General features: G+C 47.2%; 1 protein-coding gene across 3 annotated transcripts in view; it reads right to left on the reverse strand.

Annotated features, from left to right (window-relative positions):
- C11H11orf16 (chromosome 11 C11orf16 homolog) overlaps positions 1 to 23,099 on the reverse strand; it is a 39,329-nt gene extending 16,230 nt beyond the window's left edge. Inside the window, exons 1-8 of one of the 3 annotated variants that reach the window (XM_063944055.1) lie at positions 23,007 to 23,099; positions 14,584 to 14,761; positions 12,982 to 13,144; positions 10,667 to 10,895; positions 8,970 to 9,659; positions 8,647 to 8,819; positions 7,271 to 7,410; positions 6,577 to 6,603 (exon numbers count right to left, since the gene is read on the reverse strand). In XM_063944055.1, coding sequence (XP_063800125.1) covers positions 6,577 to 6,603; positions 7,271 to 7,410; positions 8,647 to 8,819; positions 8,970 to 9,659; positions 10,667 to 10,895; positions 12,982 to 13,144; positions 14,584 to 14,747 — 1,586 coding nt within the window. In that variant the 5' untranslated portion in view covers positions 14,748 to 14,761; positions 23,007 to 23,099. Of the gene's footprint in view, positions 1 to 6,576; positions 6,604 to 7,243; positions 7,411 to 8,646; positions 8,820 to 8,969; positions 9,660 to 10,666; positions 10,896 to 12,981; positions 13,145 to 14,583; positions 14,762 to 22,967 lie in introns of all 3 variants that reach the window. The other 2 variants (XM_063944056.1, XM_063944057.1) reach the window with 2 other exon arrangements.
- Positions 23,100 to 25,339: the final 2,240 nt, after the last annotated feature.

Consider the following 25,339-nt stretch of genomic DNA (forward strand, 5'->3'; position numbering starts at 1 on the left):
ACTTTGCCATTTCTAATAGTGCCCGGTGAAAATATTCTGCAGCTGTTTCTGACTCTTTTTGTTTAATGGAAAATATTTTGTTCCATTTAACAACTGCTGGGAAATGCTCCTTTAACTGTAAGTTTATCCTTCTTACGTTATCTTTGTTGTACACATCTGTAAGAGGTACATCCAGATCTAGTCCACAATCAGCTAAAAATTGAGCTGAGTCGACATTGGAGGGTAAACAAGCTTTTAGCAATATCTGCCAATCTTTATTATTGGGCTCTAAAGTGTTTCCTAAGTCTGTGATGTATTTTTGGCTGGCAACTAAATCTTTTCTAGGGTCAGGGAATTCAGACACTATGGTCCTTAATTCCATTCGGGAAAATGGGCTGTACATGGCAATGTTCCTTATGGGAGTGGCTCCTGATACATCTGTTTTCCCATTGGGAACTGCTATTACCCTAACAGGAGTAATTCTAACAACCTCATTCTGTGTAGATTCTACAGCTTGTGGTGAAATAGTCTCAGCATAATGCATGGTGCCGTACTTACCAGTTGATACGACCTCACCTATCCCTCCGCTAGGGGCCTTTACTAATCTCGTGGGTGTTGCTGTGCCTACTGTGGTCTCTGCTATGGTGGCTGCTAGAGAGAGCGCTGAAATCGTTGTCGCTTCGTCCTCTTGATCACACTCCTGAGGAAAGTTCAAAACAGGGTACAACTTGCACGGGTTAATACTTGCATGGGTTAATGGGTTAACATTATCATTAACATTTACACAGTTACTAAGTGATTTTGTGTTACACCTTAGTGCGTCTTTCTCCGTAATCAACTTCTCTCCTGATATATATGGTGGCGGCGGGGCCGTGGCAATCAGTTTTCTGTTAGAGCCAGATCCCGCCGCCTGAGCCAAACCTCTCTGTATCTCACCTTCCTGTTGCCACAACTGTAAATAATCATAATGCTGAACTCGTCTCTTTGTTGATTTTATGAGACATATCCTCCTCCTTAAATTTTGTAACACCTCTGGGCTGAAGCTACCTATTCTTGGGAATTTCTCCCGGTCTTGTACCGTCATTCTCTCCCATTCATCACATAAAACCTCTGTGTGACTTCCATATTTCTCACACATGATATACCTGGCCGACCCAATTGGTCGGACCACTGAATCAACCCGAACCGAGGTTGATCGCCCCCTACCTGAACAACTGGCCCCCATAACTCTGCAGGCGTTGCTTGCTCTACCTCTAATCTCTATATCAAGGTCTTCAGCGAACCCTTACAGAAAACCAGATTGTTCACAATAGGCTGACGGTGGCGGTTTACCGAGTACCCCACTCACTCGCCCACGCCGACCAATGCGACCTGATCACACCGATATGGTGCTGGCGCACTCGACCCAGGGCACCTATAAAAACCGTTGTTTACTGGAACATGCGAGGGTTATCCGCAGAACACTTACTCTTTCCAGTAAAGGTGAGGTTTGTCAGATAGTTCCTGAGTGACCAGCGAACTTCCCTTCTTGAAAAATAAAAAATTACACAAATCACGTCAGAATGTACAAATAGCGTTTGTGACCCCTTTACTCTAATGGTACTAGGTCAGATTACAAACTACTGTACACAATTACGTGCGGTCCAGTCGTTCAGTACACAAACAACTAAGCTTGTGTACGGAAAGACCAATGGAATCGAAACTTACGACTGCGAATTCCTTCAGCCAGAGCTTGTACGGCCTATATGGGTCTTGCACCAACCCTTCTTTTGGTGTTGTGCCTCTGAACTGTATAGCGGACTTCCCTGTTTACTGTACCTGGACCTGCTGGTCTACTATGACCTCCTGGTCTTGTTCTGTACGACCTCCTGGTCTGACCTCCTGGTCTTGTTCTATACTGGTCCGCTATACTCTAATGCTCAAATATTATGTTTAACCAAGGATGCCTCCCTAGCCACCGTGCACGTCACTTACACGCGTGTACCTCACGAGTACTCGACTTTTCTTGTGGTTCAACCTTTAAGTTATATAAACTTATGTAATACAAAAACACTCACTCATCACATGTACACTTTTGCTTCTATTTCTATTTCTGCGCAGAAATTTTTCTTTAGCCCAGCTGTGTTACCAATTAGGAGCAGGATCTGTTAATTTAAATTTTGGATTTCCAAAAATAGACTTGCGTTATTTATCGCCTGTGGCGCTATTTACCGCTTTGCGTTACTTATCGCGTTGCGTTAAAAATCAACTTATCGTGACTTGAGCTACGTGGGCGTAACCGGACGCTCCGTTGCGTAATGTACGCTGCGTGCGTCTGCCTTTGGATTGCGTACACAAGTCTTTTGTTAGGGACACGTGTACGCAAAGCAAAGATCCACCGTAACACAATTTATATTTTTATCAATGTAGATGATCCCTGGTCATCTACCACACAACACACTGACTTCGCCTTATCTCCCAGGCAAAACTGTGTGTTTGTCTATCTTTTAACTATATTACCTTTACTCTTAAACTATGAAATAACGGCAAATCTTTTTTTAGCACTTCTATCGACTATAAAACTGGCAGACAGGAGAGTGATATACGAAAATGAAAAAGAAAAAGAAATGCAGATATATATGTGTGCGTGCGTGTGTACGCAAGACAGAAAAATACAGTTTTAAAAGACACTAGCGTTTTGTTCTTACCTCCGGTTCCCGGATTCCTTCAGCACTCTTTTATCTAAGCGAAGCAGACGCTTATCCCGTCAGCACTACGAGACAACCTCCCGCCCTTTGCTGAGGGATAATGTCTGCTGATCTACCTAGTGCAGATATGTGAAGGACAGGACGAGCCGCCAATTGATAAAGCTGAATATTTATCGTGTATATAACCCTTTATGAGGTCTAAGAACACTGTACGCTATCTACGTAAGAAGTACCGTAAGGGTACGCAAGTTGCGTATCGATCGCTTAGCCGTGATCGAGACGCTCAGGCGTCACGTTCACTCACGGCCAAGTGATCGCAGGCAGGCAGACTATTGGCTGTTGACTTATCGTAATGATTCGCTATAGCGTAGCGGCGCTCGGGACCACGAGGAGATCACCAGCGATGCAGACGCTCACAACGTTAAACCTTTATATCTATACCTTTAGTAATGAAATACACAGCAAACCTTAATGTAGAGACAAAGGCCCTCATTCCGAGTTGTTCGCTCGGTATTTTTCATCGCAACGCAGTGAAAATCCGCTTAGTACGCATGCGCAATGTTCGCACTGCGACTGCGCCAAGTAACTTTACTATGATGAAAGTATTTTTACTCACGGCTTTTTCTTCGCTCCGGCGATCGTAATGTGATTGACAGGAAATGGGTGTTACTGGGCGGAAACATGGCGTTTCAGGGGCGTGTGGCTGAAAACGCTACCGTTTCCGGAAAAAACGCAGGAGTGGCCGGGGAAACGGTGGGAGTGCCTGGGCGAACGCTGGGTGTGTTTGTGACGTCAACCAGGAACGACAAGCACTGAAATGATCGCACAGGCAGAGTAAGTCTGGAGCTACACTGAAACTGCTAAGTAGTTAGTAATCGCAATATTGCGAATACATCGGTCGCAATTTTAAGAAGCTAAGATTCACTCCCAGTAGGCGGCGGCTTAGCGTGTGTAACTCTGCTAAATTCCACCTCCAATTGTCTTCCAGGCTCTGAAGATATGGTTGGCATTGAAGGTCCTACTTGGGTATGAGGGAACGGACCCGGACACCTCTCTGTGGCACTCCAGATCTCTTAGTGAACTGGGGTCCCTGGGGGGTGAGGAGGTATGGGCTCCGTACTTGATAGTTTCGGTGTCCCAGCTATACAGCAATGGCACGTTAAAATCATTCCAGCAATTGAAAGAGGAGTTTGGTCTCCCGAATTCCCACTTCTATAGATTCTTACAACTGAGGCATGCCCTGCAGGCGCAATTCGCAGATTCTTCCCCAACGCTTTTCCCCTTCCCCATGAAAGCATTTCTACATTCACTGGGCCGAGTTAAGGTGATCTCCTTCACCTACTCGTATCTCCTTCAAACGACACATGCAGACCCGCTCTCAAGCCTTAGGGAGAGATGGGAGAGTGACGTAGGTCCCATGGACGGGGAGGACTGGGAGGGCGCCCTGGGTAACCCGAGTCAGGTCACCAAATCGCTGCGGTTTCAACAGATACAGCTTTTTATTCTACATAGATCATACATGACTCCGAGCAGGCTGGCCAGATTTAGGACAGATAGCGCTGGTGCTTGCCCCAAGTGCGGGGATGCCGGAGGCACATTCTGGCACCTTACATGGGAATGCCCGCTGCTGCAGGTGCTCTGGGCTGGGGTCGGGTCGATTCTGGAACATACGGGGATACAGAGAAGCTTGCTGACTCCGAAATTCTGCATTCTGGGGGTGGGAGACCCCGATTCTGGGTCCCGCTGGGAAGACTTATACGCCCGCAGCATGTGCGCCCTTGCAAAGGTGTGCATCGCGCGGACGTGGATGGCCCCGCGACCTCCCACGATACATGCTTTTAAAGGTTTGGTAAACGATACTCTAATAAAAGAACGTTATGTCTACATGAAATTTAACGCCCTTACCAAATACGAGAAGATATGGTCTCCTTGGATTAATTCCACATACTCATCCCTTGCCCTTAGGACTTAGAGGCACTGACCTTCGCCGTGGAGCGATATTAGGGCCCTGGGGCGCTGAGTCGGACCTTCACCTTTCCTCCATTATAGCTGTATACATATCTGGTCGCCACACCACATCACGCATATGTTAGGTAACTAGGCTTAAGTTAGTTAAAGGGTTTGTTCGGGGTAGAGGGGTTGGGGGATACTCAGGGCCTGATAGACGGGGTAACCTTTAACACAGGTCCTGGGAGGGGGGGAGGGAGGAAATACAAAATGTTAAGTATGCGAAAAATGACCTGGTTACAGACCTCAGAAAATATGTATATGGTGGGAAGATTGCACGGGAACTGAAAAAATGGGAATTGTTATTCGTATCAGTATAAATATACGTTTATCCTTGGAGACAATATTGCTTTGAATAACGTGTAACCCCAATATGCTTCCCAGTGTACACTGAAATGTCTGTATATATAAAACACTGTTGAATAAAAATTACTCTATTTAAAAAAAAAACTCTGCTAAATTCGCCTTGCGACCGATCAACTCGGAATGAGGGCCAAAGTGTAAGTGCAACCTTGTGTAACCTGATTAACTACAAAGCTGCTTGAGCGTCACCGATGCTCAGGGAATACTTAACACTATAAAGAATACACAGATACCTGGGCTTAGGGTCCGAAACCTATTATATGTATTATGACTATTATACTTGCAAAAAGAATCACAGTACAAAGCATACACTACAATATAACATAAACCAACTAACCAGATAACTACACAGGGAAATACAATACAATACAATTAAGTCTAATCAAGGAAAAATACGAGAGAAAGAGAAGAGAGGGAGAGAGAGAAATGGCTCACAGTAAGACAATATGATTACGGAGAGAACTTACGCACAAGGGGAACGATCGCATGCGCCTCGATATCCAGCTCCCGATTATCAGCAATGAGAACCGTTGAAGAGAGTGAAGTTGGATATGGTCGGCCTGCTATTTATGCCCCACACACAATACAATTCAATGGTCCCTACAATCTCATTGTTCATTGGACACAGGAATTCGGCTTCGCATTATAACAAAAGGTCATAGGTTGATTCATACAGGTGGGCCGTGACTATTTCCAACTGCTCAGGTGGGAGGGAAACTGGGTTTCCCGCCGCATGGGTAATAAAGTGCAAATAAAGTAAATATTCATAAACTTCTTATGTCCATAACTATTCGCACGAGCGATTGATCTGCTTCAAACCAACACCGGAATATTTCTAATTAAATATTCTTCCGATGGATACTAAACACCACTGTATTACTCCTATCTGACCCTTCGTATCAAACAAAGAGGGATTCCTCTGTTCATAAACATTCTATATTAACCAAACTTTCAGAATCTATCAAAGGGACCATGATCTATAAAATACATTATTTGTGAAAATGTGTAACGATTGAGTCGCACGCTACGACTACACAAACTTTACCGTAAATACGCATACCGTGCACCAGCGGGTGCACGCAACAGCGGGTATGCGCCTTCACGGGAGAGCGCACGCATGCGCAGCGCGGACCAGTGTGAGGTGCAAATATGGCAGTGTGTATAGAGATATTTTTCTGACTTTGACACACTGTACCTGTGAGCCTCCCGGCTGTCACTGTACCTGTGAGCCTCCCGGCTGTCACTGTACCTGTGAGTCTCCCGGCTGTCACTGTACCTGTGAGCCTACTGGCTGTCACTGTGCCTGTGTCTCCCGGCTGTCACTGTACCTGTGTCTCCCGGCTGTCACTGTACCTGTGAGCCTACTGGCTGTCACTGTACCTGTGTCTCCCGGCTGTCACTGTACCTGTGAGTCTCCCGGCTGTCACTGTACCTGTGAGTCTCCCGGCTGTCACTGTACCTGTGAGTCTCCCGGCTGTCACTGTACCTGTGAGTCTCCCGGCTGTCACTGTACCTGTGAGTCTCCCGGCTGTCACTGTACCTGTGAGTCTCCTGGCTGTCACTGTACCTGTGTCTCCCGGCTGTCACTGTACCTGTAAGTCTCCCGGCTGTCACTGTACCTGTGAGCCTACTGGCTGTCACTGTACCTGTGTCTCCCGGCTGTCACTGTACCTGTGAGTCTCCCGGCTGTCACTGTACCTGTGAGTCTCCCGGCTGTCACTGTACCTGTGAGTCTCCCGGCTGTCACTGTACCTGTGAGTCTCCCGGCTGTCACTGTACCTGTGAGTCTCCCGGCTGTCACTGTACCTGTGAGTCTCCCGGCTGTCACTGTACCTGTGAGTCTCCCGGCTGTCACTGTACCTGTGAGTCTCCCGGCTGTCACTGTACCTGTGAGTCTCCCGGCTGTCACTGTACCTGTGTGTCTCCCGGCTGTCACTGTACCTGTGAGTCTCCCGGCTGTCACTGTACCTGTGAGTCTCCCGGCTGTCACTGTACCTGTGAGTCTCCCGGCTGTCACTGTACCTGTGAGTCTCCCGGCTGTCACTGTACCTGTGAGTCTCCCGGCTGTCACTGTACCTGTGTCTCCCGGCTGTCACTGTACCTGTGAGTCTCCCGGCTGTCACTGTACCTGTGAGTCTCCCGGCTGTCACTGTACCTGTGAGTCTCCCGGCTGTCACTGTACCTGTGTCTCCCGGCTTTCACTGTACCTGTGAGCCTCCTGGCTGTCACTGTACTTCTGTCCGGCATCTTCTTCCCTCTTCTGCTCCCATTTATTATGCTTTATTTTATTTTGTCGCTTCTCCAGAGTCGTCTTGTTGCGCAGCTTTTCAAATTCTGAGTCTCTGAAACCTTCGGCCACAAGAGACGCCTGTTGCTGGGAAATGGATATTATAGAGAACATTGGTTTTCACTGATGTAGAACTGGAAGGATGTTAATGAAATAACAGCTCTGTTACTAATCAGATAATGTTTAGCCAGTGATTCCTCACATTGATTTTACTATGTATGATACAACTTTTAGATTAATTTTTCCTGTGCACAGCAGGCTAACGTTCTTGAACTCTACTGATGGAAACTAGATGACCTCGTTTTTACTGAGCAAACCAATAAAACTCCAGCGAGGTAGCTGCTCTAAAGGGGACTGATGATGAGTCCATTCAAGCTTAAATGACTGATGGCACAGGACAATAGCAGTTCAGCAAAACCATGGGGGTAATTCTGAGTTGATCGCAGCAGGATCTTTGTTAGCAGTTGGGCAAAACCATGTGCGCTGCAGGGGAGGCAGATGTAACATGTGCAGAGAGAGTTAGATTTGGGTGGGTTATTTTGTTTCTGTGCAGGGTAAATACTGGCTGCTTTATATCTACACTGCAATTTAGATTTCAGTTCAAACACACCCCACCCAAATCTAACTCTCTCTGCACATGTTATATCTGCCTCCCCTGCAGTGCACATGGTTTTGCCCAACTGCTAACAAAGATCCTGCTGCGATCAACTCAGAATTACCCCCCATGTGCACTGCAGGTGGGGCAGATGTAACATGTGCAGAGAGAGAGTTAGATTTGGGTGGGGTGTGTTTGAACTGAAATCTAAATTGCAGTGTAGATATAAAGCAGCCAGTATTTACCCTGCACAGAAACAAAATAACCCACCCAAATCTAACTCTCTCTGCACATGTTACATCTGCCTCCCCTGCAGCGCACATGGTTTTGCCCAACTGCTAACAAAAGGGGGGGTCGCTCACTTCACCCAGCGGTGAAGTGAGTGATGTAACTAGATTTTGCCTGCATGCAGGCCAATCTAGAACCGGCCATAGCGATACGTTGGGCCGCGCATCGCTATCGCTATGGGTCATACACACGGAGCAATGTATGCTTCTCTTCTAAGCTTGTAAATAAAATGTAATAATAATAAGCAATCTAGTCAGATTGTTTAGAAATTAAGCACGGATCTCTCCGTGTGTACCCCCCTTTAGACCTTGATTGTTTGAACTGGGTGGGATTTTGAGTTTGACATGCCTGCCCTAGTCTGTAGATACTGTAAGCTGCTTTCTCTTGATTATTATTTCATTACACAAACAACAATTTGCACTCATGCACTATTTACTTACTTTCTCAGAGGGGTAAAAATCTGTGTGCGTCAGAACATCTTTCATGGATAGGCGTCTAGCTGGCGAAGTTGATATTGTTTCAAACAGAGCACTCTGATTGGACAATCCAACAATGTCAGATAGTGTGGCCCTCGAATCCAATGTGGATGCTTTATTCTTGGATTTCATAATTCCTGTAAGAGACAGAATTATTTTGCCAGGCTGAGGTGTCAGCGGAGGAGAGCCATTGGTCGGAGAGATCTCTAATAACTGATCTTATGTTTAGAGCTGTGTATATAAACGGTAAAATCCATTATTCTCCATATACATAAGAGGTCGCATACCTGGCTTTTTATAGAAGGGTTCTGGCTGGCTATGCTTCCAGTATTTCCAGTCGGGCCGCTCGCTTATGTCCAGCCTTGGCTTATCCCATAGGCTGGAATCTGTGTTCACAGAACTGTCCACCATGGTGCTCTGCGTGGTCTTAGACAGGCATGTTTCATTCTCACTCTCCTCATCCTCCAAAGACTCCTCTTCTTCAGTCTCCGACGACGATGAAAACCGGTGGCCTTCTCGTCCGGGGCTCTCTCTTCCTTTCATGATTGAATGCAGTCTACTGTCATCATCTGGATCCTTTTTACCCTGGATGTAAACACTGGTCCTAGGTGAGAGGGGCCACCAGTCCTGGCACTTGGGGTCGTAGCAACAGGTGCATGACGAATGGTTTGGGAAGCAGCAACAGGAGCAGTGCTGATGGGTGGGCTGTGGGTAGGCGGTGCAGTGGTTCCAGCGGTGTTTGTGGACGTGGTTGGCTAAGCACATTGGGACAGGTATCTGGGTACAGCGGTCGGTGATGACATAGGTTGTGGTGCTCTGCTCACTCTCCTGGTGATACTGGTGGCTACTGATGGGGTGGTGAAGTCTGTCTACGATCCTCCGGTGAAGAGATGGGGAGATCCACACAGCCACTATAAGAGGGACTTTGGCCTTTTTGCCATTCCAAAAACTAACTGTCAGCTCCTCGTCCTCAGTAGCTGCATAAAATATTTAGATCATGTTATGAATTTGAATAGAGACAAAGCAATATATCAAAGACGGTATATGGCGAATATCGGGTAATATTGCACATCAGCATTTAAATAGTTTAGTGATTGCTACATTTATTTCAACACAGTTTTGGGGATTTATTTGTACTGGTTAAATTAGTGAAGTGACGTCATTTATTTATATCTGTACTTAGGGGGTTATTCCGAGTTGATCGCTCGCTAGCAGTTTTTTTTTTTTAAACATTAAATTTTTATTGAAGATTTTTCACACAGAAATGGGGAACAGAAAAAAGAGATTCGCTAGCAGTTTTTAGCAGCCGTGCAAACGCTATGCTGCCGCCCACTGGGAGTGTATTTTAGCTTAGCAGAAGTGCGAACGATTGTATCGCAGAGTGCCTGCAAAAAATTTTTGTGTAGTTTCAGAGTAGCTTAAAACCTACTCACTTCAGACTATTCAGTTCCGGATTTGACGTCACACACCCGCCCAGCGTTTGCCCAGCCACGCCTGCATTTTCCCTGGCACGCCTGCGTTTTTCTGAACACTCCCTGAAAACGGTCAGTTGCCACCCAGAAACGTCCACTTCATGTCAATCACTCTGCGGCAACCAGTGCGACTGAAATGCATCGCTAGACCGTGTGCAAAACTGCATCGTTCGTTGTGCCCGTACTTCGTGAGTGCGCATTGCGCCGCATACGCATGCGCAGAACTGCCATATTGCAGCCTGATCGCTGCGCTGCGAACAAATGCAGCTAGCGAACAACTCGGAATGACCACCTTAATCCTTTCTGCAAATTGACAAAATTAATTTTGTCCCAATTAATGTTTGTTTGTTTTTTTTAATTTGTTGCGTGATTTACAGGAGTGGGCCCTGATAGACTTATAATAGTCAGAGGCTAACACACAATACTGTGTACATGAGAAAATAACTCTGCCTATACAGCGCTCCAGTGTATGCCTGTGCAATGAGGATGATAGAGATTAAATTGAGCCGTACCGCGTAGAGGATCTCTGGTCTCCAGGCCTGAAATAACCGTCCCTGGCCCATATCTGGCCTGCTCTGCTTCCCAGGGGGCTAGGACGTTGTCTCCGGGAGTTATAGCCTGCCTCAGCGCTTCGTCATACTGGATAATGTCAGCAACACTCGTCTGCTGCAGCGTGGCGGTGTACCGTTCACCCTCCGAACTCGGCTTGGTAAACTCAATTAGAAACAGCCCCGGTTTCTCCTGGTGCCAAGAGAAATGGGGTTCAGATTAGCAGCAGTGCACAGGTGAAGGGGGTTGAGCAGGGAGACAGGAACTGTAATAAACTATTGGCAGGAACGGTGAAAGGTGCAGTATGTAAGGGGTTGTGGTGGTTTGGTACTAGACATGATCTTAAAACATGAGGGGGGTATATTTACTAAAGTGTGGGTTTTTAAAAGTGTAGATGTTGCCCGTAGCAGCCAATTTTATTCTACTTATTTATCTAGCACCTTCCTAGAAGATAATAGCTAGAATCTGGTTGCTATGAGCAACATCTCCACTTGTTAAAAACCCAAACTTTGGTAAATATGCTCCTAGGTATTTTACAGGAACAATGGGGGTAATTCAGAGTTGATCGCAGCAGCAAATTTGTTAGCAGTTGGCCAAAACCATATGCACTGCAGGGGGGGTCTGCGCATATGTGCAGTCATCATCCAACCACGCTAATATAGCTATGCTCAGATGGTGACCATTCATCTCTTACCACCCCCTCTCTCCCCTATCTGCATTCCTGCCCTGTCCTCCTGCTACCCCCACCACTGCATCCTCTTCTCGCTACTCACTTCTTCACACGGGTGTAGTATGAATTGCAGGCGGCCGGGTCCTACCCATTCCATCGGTCACTGTTACTCTGAGCTCTCATGGTTATCCTCTTAACCTCTCTAACAGCTCCTCTCCTGTCTCTATTACTGACTTCACCTCCCCCACTCTTCCTCTACCTGTTGCTGTCTGTCCCCAAAGGTTCCCATCTTGGCTCCCTCCTCTTATCTCTGCACTTCCTCCCTTGGAACGTTCATCCACTCCTTCAGTCTACAGTTCTAGTTTCATGCTGATGACAATCAGATATACTGCTCACCCCCGAAGTGCTCTCATCTCTCTATCTGCCTATCTGCCACCATGTTCTGGATGTCTCAGCACTTTCTTAAACTTAATATGAACAAAACAGGATCCCCTCTTTCTATTGATAATGTCACTCTCTCCTCTGTACCCCAAGTCCTCTGACTGAGTGCCAGTTGTGACTCTCTCCTTCACTCCCCATACCCAACATATATTGCAACCTTGCGGCTACTTCCTCCTCTGTAACATCTCTAGGATCAGGCCCTTTCTCACCACTGATGCCACCAAAACGCTTCTCCATGCACTTATCCCACCTCCATCTCTCTGGTCTCCCCCTATCTCCTCTTTCCCACTTTGCCCAATCTTAAATGCTGCTGCTTAACTCTCCCAAAGCTCATCCCCGGCACCCACCACTCTGCAAACTGCTTCACTGGCTACCTATCTCCCCCTGGGAGTAAAGTTCAAACTCCTCACAATCGCATATAAAGCCATCAGTTGCTCTATGCCCACCTGCATCTCCAACCTCATTTCTGTCCATGCCCCCAGCCTACCCTCTCCACTCCTCCTCTGATTGCCACCTCACCTCCTCTTCCACCTCCGTGATTTCTCCTCCTGTGTTCCTCTTCCCTGGAACTCACTTGCTCAGCAAGCCATCACTTCAAAGGCTCAACAAAAACTCACCTTCTCATTAATACCCACTAGCCTCTTCTTAACTCTACACTTACCCATCAGCTCACAGATCTTGGACAAGGGGTCACCTTACCTCTTGTCATCACCCTTGTACTATCCATTGACGCCTGTCCCATGTTCCCCAGTGCGACTGTGATACTGTGTGATCACCGATATGCTGAGTAAAGGCTCCATGAGTGCTGAATCGCCTTCCCCTCCCTGTTACTCACCTCTGCTTGCCTTACCCCTGCCCCCTCTCCCTCAGTCTACTCAGTCCGAGGCCATACTCACTGCCTGTGTTTTGTACTTCTGCTATGTGATTCTGGTGTATGGATTTACTGTTGTGTGCTTTACACATGCTATGTTATTTTATGTATGCTGTGTCATTTTACATTGTTTACTCTTTGTACAGTGCAACTGACAGTTTGGTGCAAATTACAAATAAAAGAGATATTTTCTTATATAAAATAATATTATGTTATATATATATTATATTAACATTATAATCTCTTTTACCTCTCCCTTGTTACATTATGACATCATACACGGATTATCGGGTTACCTCTTGTCTCACCACACCCATGTAATAAAACTGGTCGGGGTCTCTGCGTGCCAGCACTGTTTCACGTCTAATGATGGGGGTTGGACACGGGAATGTTGGCGATAATTCCACCTTTTTACACGTCACGCTGGTGTAATAAGGGTAATGGCCGGCCCATGAGCATCTGCAAAGAAGAGAAACTGCGTGAAAGGACGATTAATATTCACCAATGTCATAGTGTCATGATTTGGCCACAAGTGGTTCTATCGCTGGCCACATGCACTGTGGTGTCACACGGATAATTGTCCCCAAAACTACACTGATGTCCAATAAAGATTAAAATGGAATGAATCATTTTCAGACTAGTTAATTCTTGGTCTATGTGGGCGTGGCCGACAAGATGTCAGATGGGTCCTATACTAGAGCAGGGGTGTGGCTAGTCTTGGGAGACTGTACTCCACGTCCCCATATGAGCCAAGCTCCTGCTGGGTCCTCCAGAGACGCCTGGGCCTGGGTAATCAGTACCTGCTCCACACAGCTCTATTATCACCCGTGTGTGGTCTCCTGAACAGTTAGACTAGAGTATCAGCTGACGGAATCTATGTTTCTCGTTAAACCATGCCTTGTAAATGACTGTCACTTTAAAAAAATAAAAATCTGAGTTTGGCCCGGAATCCCGCACATCCCTGGCAAACTCGGACGCCACTTGTCCCGCCGCAAGTCTTAGTACATAGGTCCCTTACACTGTACATTGTTACAGCTATTAGAAGTCAGCTCTGATGTTACATTAGGAATCAATGAGCCACTCTTCAGTAACTCCTGATAGTCATCTAATGTACAGTAGGGATTGCATTATCCTATATTTCACGTTCTCAGGCACACGCAGAAGACATATAATAATGTTATTAGTATTTCAATCTATTTGGTGGTTCCATTCACAAAGACCTCATTTAAGAAGGAAAAAGGATTTGAGGTGCTGCTCTGCACCAACTGGATGTTAGAGAGGCACAGGGGGGAATTCTGCTGGGCTTGACCACAACAACAAAAAAACAACTTGCGGACCATGCGCCTAATTTTGGATTACCAGGGTATGCGCGCTCCTGATACTTACAGTATTGATAAAAAAATTTTAAATGCAGCTTTGAAAACCCTGCGGCCCGACTAAAAAAACAAAACTTATCTCTCCGGTGGTCTCTGTGGCTCCCAGTGGTCTCCCCTCCATCTTTGATCTGGAGAGGGGGTTGCTGGCAGATGTAATTCTCCCAGCTGCTGCCTGCGGGACAGGGGGTCACACACACTTATGTACACCCTCACATACTTCCACTGCTGCTGCAGGAGACCGTGTCCCGACGCTGGGTGAAGAAGGATCCGCTTTGGAAGGTGAGTAATTACAGACTAATTAAGCTAATTGGAAACTTCCGATTGCCTAATTAGTCCTTAGGGGGGCGCCGCAAGAGTGCCAGAGCAAGTCCCAGTGAAATCATTGTGTCTCACTTTCTCTCCTCTAATTGAATAGGAAAACCCCACCTTCAGTTGAATTCTGCGCACAATATCTAATATGTAAATGTAACATTTGGAAGCAGCTTAGTAACCTTGTCTCTGGCAAGAGATAGGGGTACTTACCGTCCGTGGATGGAGTGGTGGGTACCACACGGGTGGGCTGTAGCAGAACAGCCACATAAAGGCTCTGGATGGGAAATCATACTGTGGCAGGAGAGGGTAGTAATAGGAGAGGTCACACTGCAATACTTGTGGTCCAGACACAGCGACCTGATACAGTGATCCATCGTGACTGTCAGCTCTGTGGGAGAGAGTCACACGTCAGCCCAAAAGTACAGTTCATTAATATGGGGATCACACGTGTAACACCAAAAACCGGTATAATAAACCCACAGCAGACAGTGAAAAGTCTTACGTGACTCCTGTGGCAAAATCAGGACTGCCGTTATTATATGTGGCTCTGTTGGAAGCAGCGCAAAATAAAAAGCATTTAAAAGTGCAACCAAATAAGCCATGCGGCACTGCAGGTGGGGGGAGGTGATGTAACACGAGCAGAGAGATTTACATTTGGGACGGGCGCGTCTAAACTCAAATCTAAATTGCGGTGTAAAATAAAGCTGGCCAGCTTTTGTGAGCTACATGCAAAACCAGCCAATGTTTACCCTGCATGCAAATATACAAGTGTATTTGCTCCACTTGCATTGCAGCATGGTAAGTTCCAGATACAGAGTTTCTTGCTTTCTTTTTTTTTTCTTCGAACCCAACTCAGAATCAGTTTCTATTGCATTGATTCGCGGCTGCTCCTTTTCTACACACCAGCCGTGTGAAAATATGCAAATGTTGAAGCTGCTAGGTTGTGTACTAAGGGGGTAATTCCAAGTTGATCGCAGCAGGAAATTTTTTAGCAGTTGGGCAAAACCATGTGCACTGCAGGGGGGGCAGATGGAACATTTGCAGAGAGAGTTAGATTTGGGTGGGTTATTTTGTTTCTGTGCAGGGTAAATACTGGCTGCTTTATTTTTACACTGCAATTTAGATTGCAGATTGAACACACCCCACCCAAATCTAACTCTCTCTGCACATTTTATATCTGCCCCCCCTGCAGTGCACATGGTTTTGCCCAATTGCTAAAAAATTTCCTGCTGCGATCAACTTGGAATTATCTTCTAAGTACTGAGATGCTTACAATCCGTGTCTCAGAACTGTGTCTTGCTTACGAAAACGCAACATTGTAACATCGGTCGCACATTGGACCTCTGAACAACCCTCAGGTGTTTCAGAATGGACACCTGAACTAAGATGCAGGAACCAGTGAAGCTACTTTTTTTTTTTTTTTTGTGCTTTTCTTCCAAATCAGAAGCAGTTTCACCAGGGGAGCTTTAAAAGAGGTGGAGGTCTGTGTGCTGTCTCCTCCATCCGGGCACCCTACTCTCTAGCCGGTAGAGGTGTCAAGTCTGCGCACTAAGGGTTCAGCCTCTAATGCACATGCACAGATCTCGGTGAAAATGGCGTGGTGGCCATTTTTCCAGTGATTTATCTACCTGGCATGCGCAAAATGCTGATTTCTACAGTGCTGCTGCTGTCGGCTCGGGACTCCGGAGGGGTAAGTAGTCAAAAACAATGGGTGCAGTGGTGGCCCCCCTGGACTGCACCGATTATAAACACGCCAGTGCCTTATACACCTGGGGGGAAATTTACTAAAGATCAGTTTTCATTATTTTGAATCAATTAAAAATTGGTCAATATCGATGTTGTACTTCCAGGACCAAAACACACATTTATTAATATTTAAAAATTAATAATAAGAAAATAGGATTTTAATTACCTACCGGTAAATCCTTTTCTCGTAGTCCGTAGAGGATGCTGGGGTGCATATTACTACCATGGGGTATAGACGGGTCCACCAGGAGCCATTGGCACTTTAAGAGTTTAATATTGTGGGCTGGCTCCTCCCTCTATGCCCCTCCTACCAGACTCTAGAAACTGTGCCCGAGGAGACGACATACTTCGAGAGAAGGAAATACACAGATAGTGGCGAGATCCATACCAGCTCACACATCACACAAATCCGGCTAACACGCCGGAAAACTCAGCAACAGTTGAAACAGTACTGAAACAGTAAACAACGCAGAACTTACCTAGGAACCAGGCAGTACTGAACTATAAAACCAATGCAGGAAAACGAAGCGATGGGCGGGCGCCCAGCATCCTCTACGGACTACGAGGAAAGGATTTACCGGTAGGTAATTAAAATCCTATTTTCTCTTACGTCCTAGAGGATGCCAGGGTCCATATTAGTACCATGGGGATGTACCAAAGCTCCCAGAACGGGAGGGAGAGCGCGGAGGCTCCTGCAACACTGCTTGACCAAACTTGAGGTCATCAGAGGCCAAAGTATCGAACTGGTAAAACTTAGCAAACGTGTTCGAACCAGACCAAGTAGCAGCTCGGCAAAGCTGTAAAGCCGAGACATCCCGGGCAGCCGCCCAGGAAGAACCCACCTTACGAGTAGAGTGGGCCTTAACCGATTTCGGACACGGCAATCCCGCCGTAGAATACGCATGCTGGATAGTGAACCTGATCCAGCGCAAAATCGGCTGAGTAGAAGCAGGACACCCAATTTTCTTGGGATCGTAGAGGACAAAGAGAGAGTCAGTTTTTCTATGACGAGCTGTCCTCTTCACATAGATCTTCAAAGCCCTGACAACATCCAAGGCCTTTGAAGCAATTGAGGAGTCAGTAGCCACTGGCACCACAATAGGTTGGTTGATATTGAAAGCCGATAGAACCTTAGGCAGGAACTGTGGACATATCCTAAGTTCCGCCCTGTCTTCATGGAAGATCAGATAAGGACTTTTACAAGATAAAGCCCCCAATTCCGACACGCATCGGGCAGAAGCCAAGGCCAACAAAGTGACCGCCTTCCACGTGAGAAACTTGATGTCGGCATCCAGTAGAGGCTCAAACCAAGCTGATTGTAGGAACTGCAACACCACATCTAGATTCCAGGGTGCCGTTGGCGCCACAAAGGGAGGCTGGATGTGCAGAACCCCTTTCAAAAAGGTCTGAACCTCAGGGAGGACAGCTAATTGTTTTTGAAAAAAGATGGACAAAGCAGAGATTTGGACCTTGATGGATCCCAATCTCAGGCCCACATCCACTCCCGCCTGCAGGAAAAGGAGAAAACGTTCAAGTTGAAACTCCATTGCAGGAAAACTTCTTGATTCACACCAAGAAACATATTTTTTCCAAATACGGTGGTAATGTTTAGACGTTACCCCCTTCCTAGCCTGAATCAGGGTAGGGATGACTTCACTCGGGATACCTTTCCGAGCTAAGATCTGGCGCTCAACCGCCATGCCGTCAAACGTAGCCGTGGTAAGTCTTGATAGGCAAAGGACCCCTACAGTAGCAGATCCTCCCGAAGAGGTAAGGGCTTTCAATCTTCCAGCAGAAGATCCAGTAGATCCGCATGCCAAGCCCTCCTTGGCCAGTCCGGAGCAATGCGGATTGCCAGAACCTTTGTTCTTCTTACCAGCTGAAGAACCTTTGGAATCAGAGGAAGTGGAGGGAACACATACACTGACGGGAACACCCACAGAGTTACCAGTGCGTCCACTGCCTGAGGGTCTCTTGACCGGGAACAGTACCTCCCCAGCTTCTTGTTGAGGCGGGAGGCCATCATGTCTACGTGAGGAACACCTCACCAACCGATTACCTCCTCGAACACCTCCGGATGTAGACCCCACTTCCCTGGATGGAGATCTTGTCTGCTGAGGAAGTCTTCTACTCAGTTGTCTACTCCTGGAATGAAGATTGCTGACACCGCTACAGCGTGCCTTTCCGTCCAGAGGAGGATTCTTGACACCTCTGACATTGCAGCCCTACTCTTCGTTCCGCCTTGTCGGTTTATGTAGGCTACAGTGGTCATGTTGTCCGACTGCACCTGAACAGCCCGATCCTGTAGAAGGGGTGCTGCTTGCAGAAGGGCGTTGTACACGGCCCTTAGCTCCAGGATGTTTATTGGAAGAAGGGATTCTTGATTCGACCACCTTCCTTGAAAGGTTTTCCCCAGAGCGACTGCTCCCCAACCTCTTAGACTTGCATCTGTGGTTAAAAGGATCCAGTCCTGAATTCCGAACCTTCGGCCTTCCAGAAGGTGCGGAAGTTGTAGCCACCAGAGGAGTGAAATCCTAGCTTTTGGAGACAGGAGTATCCTCTTGTGCATGTGTAGGTGAGAGCCCGACCACTGGTCCAATAGGTCCAGCAGAAAAGGTTGAGCATGAAACCTGCCGTACTGCAGAGCCTCGTAGGCGGCAACCATCTTCCCCATAAGGCGGATGCATTGATGAACCGAAACCCGGGTAGGCTTCAAGACATCCCGGATCATTGATTAAATCACTAATGCCTTCTCCACTGGGAGAAATACCCTCTGCACTTCCGTGTCGAGGATCATTCCCAGGAAAGACAGCCTCCTTGTCGGCTCCAGATGAGACTTTGGAAGGTTCAGGATCCAACCATGCTTCCTGAGCAGCTGTGTCGTGAGCGCGATGGATCGCTACAACCTCTCCCTGGACGACGCCTTGATCAGGAGATCATCCAGATATGGAATTATGTTCACCCCCTGTTTGCGGAGAACCATCATCTCCGCCATCACCTTGGTGAAGATCCTTGATGCTGTGGAGAGGCCAAACGGCAGCACCTGGAACTGATAGTGATCGTCCAACAGTGCAAACCTGAGGTATGCCTGATGCGGCGAACAAAGGGGAATGTGGAGGTAAGCGTCCTTGATGTCCAGCGACACCAGGAACTCCCCCTCCGTCAGTTCTGAGATGACAGCTCTCAGAGATTCCATCTTGAATTTGAACTCCCTGAGATAAGGGTTCAAAGACTTTAAGTTTAGAATAGGCCGTACCGAACCATCAGGTTTCGGTACCACAAAAAGGTTCGAATAATAACCCTTGTTTCACTGTTGAGGTGTAACTGGAGCAATAGCCTCCGACACCACCAATTTTCTGATGGCCTCCAGAAGAATTGTTCTGTTTGCCAGCAGAGTCGGCAAGCCTGACTTGAAGAAACGCTGAGGTGGGGGATCTTGAAACTCCAGTCTGTACCCCCTGGACACTATATCCAGGACCCAGGAGTCCAGGCCAGCTGACACCCAGACGTGGTTGAACTGCCGGAGTCTCGCCCCCACCTGACCTTCCTCCAGGCCTAGCTGTCCACCGTCATGCGGAGGACTTAGGGGTTTCAGAAGCGAGCTTCTGGGCTTGGGAACCTGCGGGAGCAGGTTTCTTTCCTTTGGCACGATCACCTCTGAAGAAGGTATTCGAAGGCTTGTTCCTTCTAGACCTCGCAGGCCGAAAGGACTGTGACATGGCTGGTGTAAAAGGCTTCTTCGTAGCCAGTGCAGCTGAGGGGAGAAAAGGAGACTTACCTGCGGTAGCCGTGACAATCGACGCATCCAGAACCTCCCCAAAGAGAGCCTGACCTGTATAGGGTAGGCCCTCCACGCTTTTCCTGGATTCCGCGTCCGCAGACCATTGACGCAGCCAGAGACCCCTGCGAGCCGATACAGACATGGAGGAGATCCCCGCAGCCATGGAACTCAGGTCCTTCATGGAATCTACCAGGAACCCTGCAGAATCATGAATATGGCGTAAAAATAAATCAACGTCACCTCTATCCAGTGGAGCCGACTCCTCCTGCAAAGTGATTGACCACCTGGCAACAGCCTTTGCAATCCAAGCACCGGCTATAGTAGGCCGTAATATAGCCCCAGTAGCCGTGTAAATGGATTTTAGCGTAGCAGCCACCTTGCGATGTGCCGGGTCCTTCAACGCGGTAGATCCCGGGACTGGCAGCACCACCTGTTTGGACAGCCTGGAGACAGAGGCGTCGACTATCGGCCGGGACTCCCATTTCTTTCTATCTTCCTCTGGGAAGGGAAAAGCAACCAAGACCCTCTTAGGGATCTGAAATTTCTTTTCCGGAGTTTCCCAGGCTTTTTCAAAGATAGCGTTTAATTCTTTGGATGCCAGGAAGGTGAGGGGGGTCTTCTTATTATTTGTAAAGAAGGCCTCCTCCACCTGCTCAGGAGCTGTGTCTGAAATGTGTAAAACATCCCTAACAACCTCAATTATCAACTGCACCCCCTTAGCAAGTGATGCCGTCCCCCTTGACACATCCCCGTCACCGACTGCAGTGTCAGTCGGTGTCCGTGTCATCCTGCGTAAGCATTGCAAGTGCACGTTTCTGAGAATGTACCGCAGGGGACCCCAAGGAAGCAGTATCAGACCATACAACCATAGAGGACTGGAGGACCTGAGTAGCATGCTCAGTCCTGACAACCCTATCAGAAATCTGAGAAATAGTCCCCCTCAGAGAGACAAACCATTCTGGCTCTCTAGCCGGGATCTGCGCTACAACAGTGCAATCCTGATTACATGGTATGTAGTTTTCCTGGGAAGACAAATCCTCTGCAACATATGAAACATTGTCCCTAGACATGTTGTCACACACACCAAACACCCCACAAACACACAGGGTATTTACTAGACAGAGTTTCCCCCCAAGAATGGCAGAGAGACACAGAGATTGGAGCCAACCCACACACAGCGCTATTAGAGGTATAGGGAGACCCTGACCCGCGCTGTGTCCCTTAATAGGTGACACAGCCTAAATACAGCCTCCCCCCCTTCTACAACCCCCTGGTACCGTACAGATAGCTGGCGTTGCCCTGGAGGACCTGGACATCCACTGGTAGTGAATGCAGGCAGGAAAAATGGCGCTGAACGCTGCTGGGTCCGCTTTGAGGAGAAGCTCCGCTCCTTCAATGGCACTGTCTTCCCGCTCTTGGAGATTATACTGGCATGAGGAAATTTGCGCTGGCTGAGATCCGCGGACCCCGACAGGCTGGAAATGGTCAGTGCAGGGTTCTGTGCTGGCTCAGGGCACCTCTCACAGCGCCGCACTGTAGTACAGCTGAGCCGTCCGGGAGCGCGGTTAATACCTCACTCCCACCCTTAAGCCGCCCGTTTCACACTGACCCCCCGCTTGTAAGGGGGGACAGTGACTAACTCGCCACACTTCAGCACAGTGAGGGGGTGGCGGCATGCTGCCGGGGTGAGCGTTCCCCTGTGGCGGGGCGCGATCTGTCCCCTCTGGAGCTCAATGTCCAGTCAGTGGAGGCAGTGGCTCAAGACCCCGCAGGGCGGACACTGCTCCCCACCTCAGCCCTCGATGCAGGGAGACTGTTGCCAGCAGCCTCCCTGTAAAATAACAAACTCTAAAAAAACTTTTTACTAGAGAAGCCCTGTAGAGCTCCCCTAGCTGTGACCGGCTCCTCCGGGCACATTTTTCTAAACTGAGTCTGGTAGGAGGGGCATAGAGGGAGGAGCCAGCCCACACTATTAAACTCCTAACGTGCCAATGGCTCCTGGTCGACCCGTCTATAACCCATGGTACTAATATGGACCCCAGCATCCTCTAGGACGTAAGAGAAAAATCACGTTAGCAAATGTGTCTTTCAGCCCCTGAAACCCAACACCGATTTGGGATCGATTAAAATTGTCCTTTAGTATATTTACGTCACAAAGCAGCACGCACTTTCCAAACCTGCCTTCACAACCCAAAAACAGAGATAACTACACAAAACACAAACACACCGTTATATAATGATTGAAACTTCCAATATAAATATAGAAAAGTTTTGTGTATTTTTGCTGCTGTCTATCCATTAATTACTAAATAACTAATATAATAAAATACAGCTGTAAAAAAAAGTAATTTGAATAATCGACCTTTTTTTAATCTATATAACATTTGATTTATTCACTAATTTACTGATTGATCCATTACTTTTATTTATATGAGCACTGTATTTTTTTTTTTTTTAAACAAATTTTATTGACAAGATGAGAGGGCAACAACAGAACATGAAATATAAATTTGACCTACACAGAGGCCGCAAATAAACATCCAATACACAATACAATATAGGTATGCTACTGGATTAAACACGTAAAAACCCAAGTAGTAAGAAACAATCGTATATATTCTCATCTCTTATTTAATTTCATCAGAAGTAGAAAGAAATAAAAAACTAGAGAAGCAGAAAGTTCAGGAAAAAAATAAAGGGTTAAGTAAGAAGAAGAAAGAGGAAAGCAAGGAAAATCCAGGAAAAAGAGGAAAAGGGTGAGCATTGTATTTGTAATACGTCTGTTGGAAAGTAATGCAGGAATTCTCAAAGTTACATCAATATAGTATAGAATTATTCATTAAAAGATAATACAAAAAATAAGTTTTCATTGAAATTGTATTGTGTTATAGGATATTATTCTGACATAGAAGGGTGTGTATTAGAGTGATGTACCATAATGTCATTGTATGGAACAGAAATGAGATGAGTTTGCTGTATGGAAATGATGTGGGACATAGAAGGTTTACCTGGTAACAAGTCACAGTATAAGTGTAGCAGGACAGGAATTACAGGTGATAGAACTTACAATATTGCTCCTTAATATGCCTTGTGCCCCAGATCTTACCGGTGTCCCCAGTCCTGGGAGCTTTCTGTGTCTCAGTGTCGGCTCATGCAGAGTTTCCTGGTTACCGTGTCTCATGTTTCTGGTTACTGTGTCGGTTGCTATAGGAGCAGTAAGGAATGAGAGGAGATACAGTATGTATCACTGGCAGCTACTAACCAAGTGCTACTGTTACTAACTGTACTGTACTGATAATGTGCAGAGTATTATAATACACAAGTGATGCTAATAGCCTCCTGTAATATTATTTATATAAAAAGTTATCTCTGATGTCATCGCTTCAGTGTTCATTGGAAAACTCAGTTCTAGACCCGCAGATATATACTGATATACTCTGCAGATTATTACATTACTGACCTCACTGGAGATCTGCAGAACGTCACTCTGTTGCACCTAACTCCTGACAGATGCATAGCGATATATTCTGAAGATTATTACATTACTGAACTCTCTATAGAGTATCCGGACTCCGGGTCGACACCAATATGGTCGACACCACTTAGATCGACACCAATTGGTCGACACTCCTTACGCCGACACCTGAAATAGGTTGACATGAGTTTTTCCCATTTTTTTTTTACTTTTTCATACTTTACGATCCACGTGGACTACAATTGGGTACGGTAACCTGTGCCGAGCGAGGTACCTTGCCCAAAGTTCGCTTGCCATGCCAAGGGGCACGGTGCACTAATTGGGGTTCCCGGTCACATTACGGAGAAAATGGCACACAAAAAACATTAAAAACTCACATCGACCTTTTTCCATGTCGACCTATTTCAGGCGTCGACCTATGGTGTGTCGACCAATTGGTGTCGACCTTGAGTCCCAGACCCCTCTATAGATCTGCAGAACATTGCCCTGTTCCATCTTTACCCTATTTTCTCTAACGTCCTAGTGGATGCGGGGAACTCCGTCAGGACCATGGGGATTAGCGGCTCCGCAGGAGACAGGGCACAAAAATAAAGCTTTAGGATCAGGTGGTGTGCACTGGCTCCTCCCCCTATGACCCTCCTCCAAGCCTCAGTTAGGTTTTTGTGCCCGTCCGAGCAGGGTGCAATCTAGGTGGCTCTCCTAAAGAGCTGCTTAGAAAAAGTTTTTAGGTTTTTTATTTTCAGTGAGTCCTGCTGGCAACAGGCTCACTGCATCGAGGGACTTAGGGGAGAGAAGTGAACTCACCTGCGTGCAGGATGGATTGGCTTCTTAGGCTACTGGACACCATTAGCTCCAGAGGGATCGAACACAGGCCCAGCCATGGAGTCCGGTCCCGGAGCCGCGCCGCCGACCCCCCTTGCAGATGCCGAAGATTGAAGAGGTCCAGAAACAGGCGGCAGAAGACTTTTCAGTCTTCATGAGGTAGCGCACAGCACTGCAGCTGTGCGCCATTGTTGTCAGCACACTTCACACAGCGGTCACTGAGGGTGCAGGGCGCTGGGGGGGGGCGCCCTGGGCAGCAATGTATAATACCTTTTTTATGGCTAAAAATACATCACATATAGCCCTTGAGGCTATATGGATGTATTTAACCCCTGCCAGATCTCACAAACTCCGGGAGAAGAGCCCGCCGAAATAGGGGGCGGGGCTTATTCTCCTCAGCACACAGCGCCATTTTCCTGCTCAGCTCCGCTGTGAGGAAGGCTCCCAGGACTCTCCCCTGCACTGCACTACAGAAACAGGGTAAAACAGAGAGGGGGGGCACTTTTTTGGCGATATTACTATATTTAAGCTGCTATAAGGATACAACACTTATATAGGGTTGTTCCCATATATATTATAGCGCTTGGGTGTGTGCTGGCAAACTCTCCCTCTGTCTCCCCAAAGGGCTAGTGGGGTCCTGTCTTCAATAGAGCATTCCCTGTGTGTCTGCTGTGTGTCGGTACGCGTGTGTCGACATGTATGAGGACGATGTTGGTGTGGAGGCAGAGCAATTGCCGGTAATGGTGATGTCACCCCCCAGGGAGTCGACACCGGAATGGATGGCTTTGTTTATGGAATTACGTGATAATGTCAGCACATTACAAAAATCAGTTGACGACATGAGACGGCCGGCAAACCAGTTAGTACCTGCCCAGGCGTCTCAGACACCGTCAGGGGCTGTAAAACGCCCTTTTCCTCAGTCGGTCGACACAGACCCAGACACGGACACTGAATCTAGTGTCGACGGTGAAGAAACAAACGTATTTTCCAGTAGGGCCACACGTTATATGATCACGGCAATGAAGGAGACTTTACATATCTCTGATACTGCAAGTACCACAAAAAGGGGTATTATGTGGGGTGTGAAAAAACTACCTGTAGTTTTTCCTGAATCAGAGGAATTAAATGATGTATGTGATGAA

The sequence above is a fragment of the Pseudophryne corroboree genome, chromosome 11 (genome assembly GCF_028390025.1).
Source record: "Pseudophryne corroboree isolate aPseCor3 chromosome 11, aPseCor3.hap2, whole genome shotgun sequence".
Lineage (NCBI taxonomy): Eukaryota > Metazoa > Chordata > Amphibia > Anura > Myobatrachidae > Pseudophryne > Pseudophryne corroboree.